The sequence below is a fragment of the Plasmopara halstedii genome (genome assembly GCF_900000015.1).
Source record: "Plasmopara halstedii genome assembly, contig: Scaffold_110, whole genome shotgun sequence".
In the NCBI taxonomy this organism is placed as follows: domain Eukaryota; phylum Oomycota; class Peronosporomycetes; order Peronosporales; family Peronosporaceae; genus Plasmopara; species Plasmopara halstedii.
The window spans coordinates 169,882-170,306 of record NW_020187031.1 but is presented as its reverse complement, the minus strand read 5'-3'; the positions used below and the strand labels follow the sequence as shown (position 1 = coordinate 170,306).

At 42.8% G+C, this 425-nt stretch overlaps 1 protein-coding gene across 1 annotated transcript in view; it reads right to left on the bottom strand.

The window, feature by feature from the left end:
• PHALS_00060 (chromodomain protein, putative) overlaps window positions 1–385 on the bottom strand; it is a gene marked incomplete at both ends in the record, with an annotated part of 1,944 nt that extends 1,559 nt beyond the window's left edge. The window contains one exon of the mRNA XM_024727347.1: window positions 174–385. Within this exon, the coding sequence (XP_024572092.1) occupies window positions 174–385 (212 nt within the window). The remainder of the gene's footprint in view (window positions 1–173) is intronic.
• Window positions 386–425: the final 40 nt, after the last annotated feature.

Genomic DNA, 425 nt, shown 5'->3' with positions numbered 1-425 from the left:
AATCAAGCAGTTTCTTGTATCTGAACCCCCTAAGAGACATATCTTTTCGAGCGGTGTTACATGAAATGCAGCTGATCAAGATATTCCCATTAGTGTGCCCAAGATTGTTATTGATTCTATCCGCTGAAGCGCTATCAGCAGTCAGCTGACAGTAGCATAGACCACACATATACTTTTGCTTTTGCAGCAATGTACCCACGTGCTCGAGTGTCATATTAAATTTTCGTTTTGCCTTAGCATCCTGACTCTTGTAGCCAGCCATGCGCTTAGCTGGAAATTGGAATGCTTTAGCAGCTTTCTTATCCGGATAGCGAAGATTATTGAAGCAGGTCTGATACATGACCTTCTCTGAAAGACCAGGTAAGGACACTCCATCCGCAAACATATCCAGATCGAAACGCTTGAAAATTTCTCGTTGAGCCTTA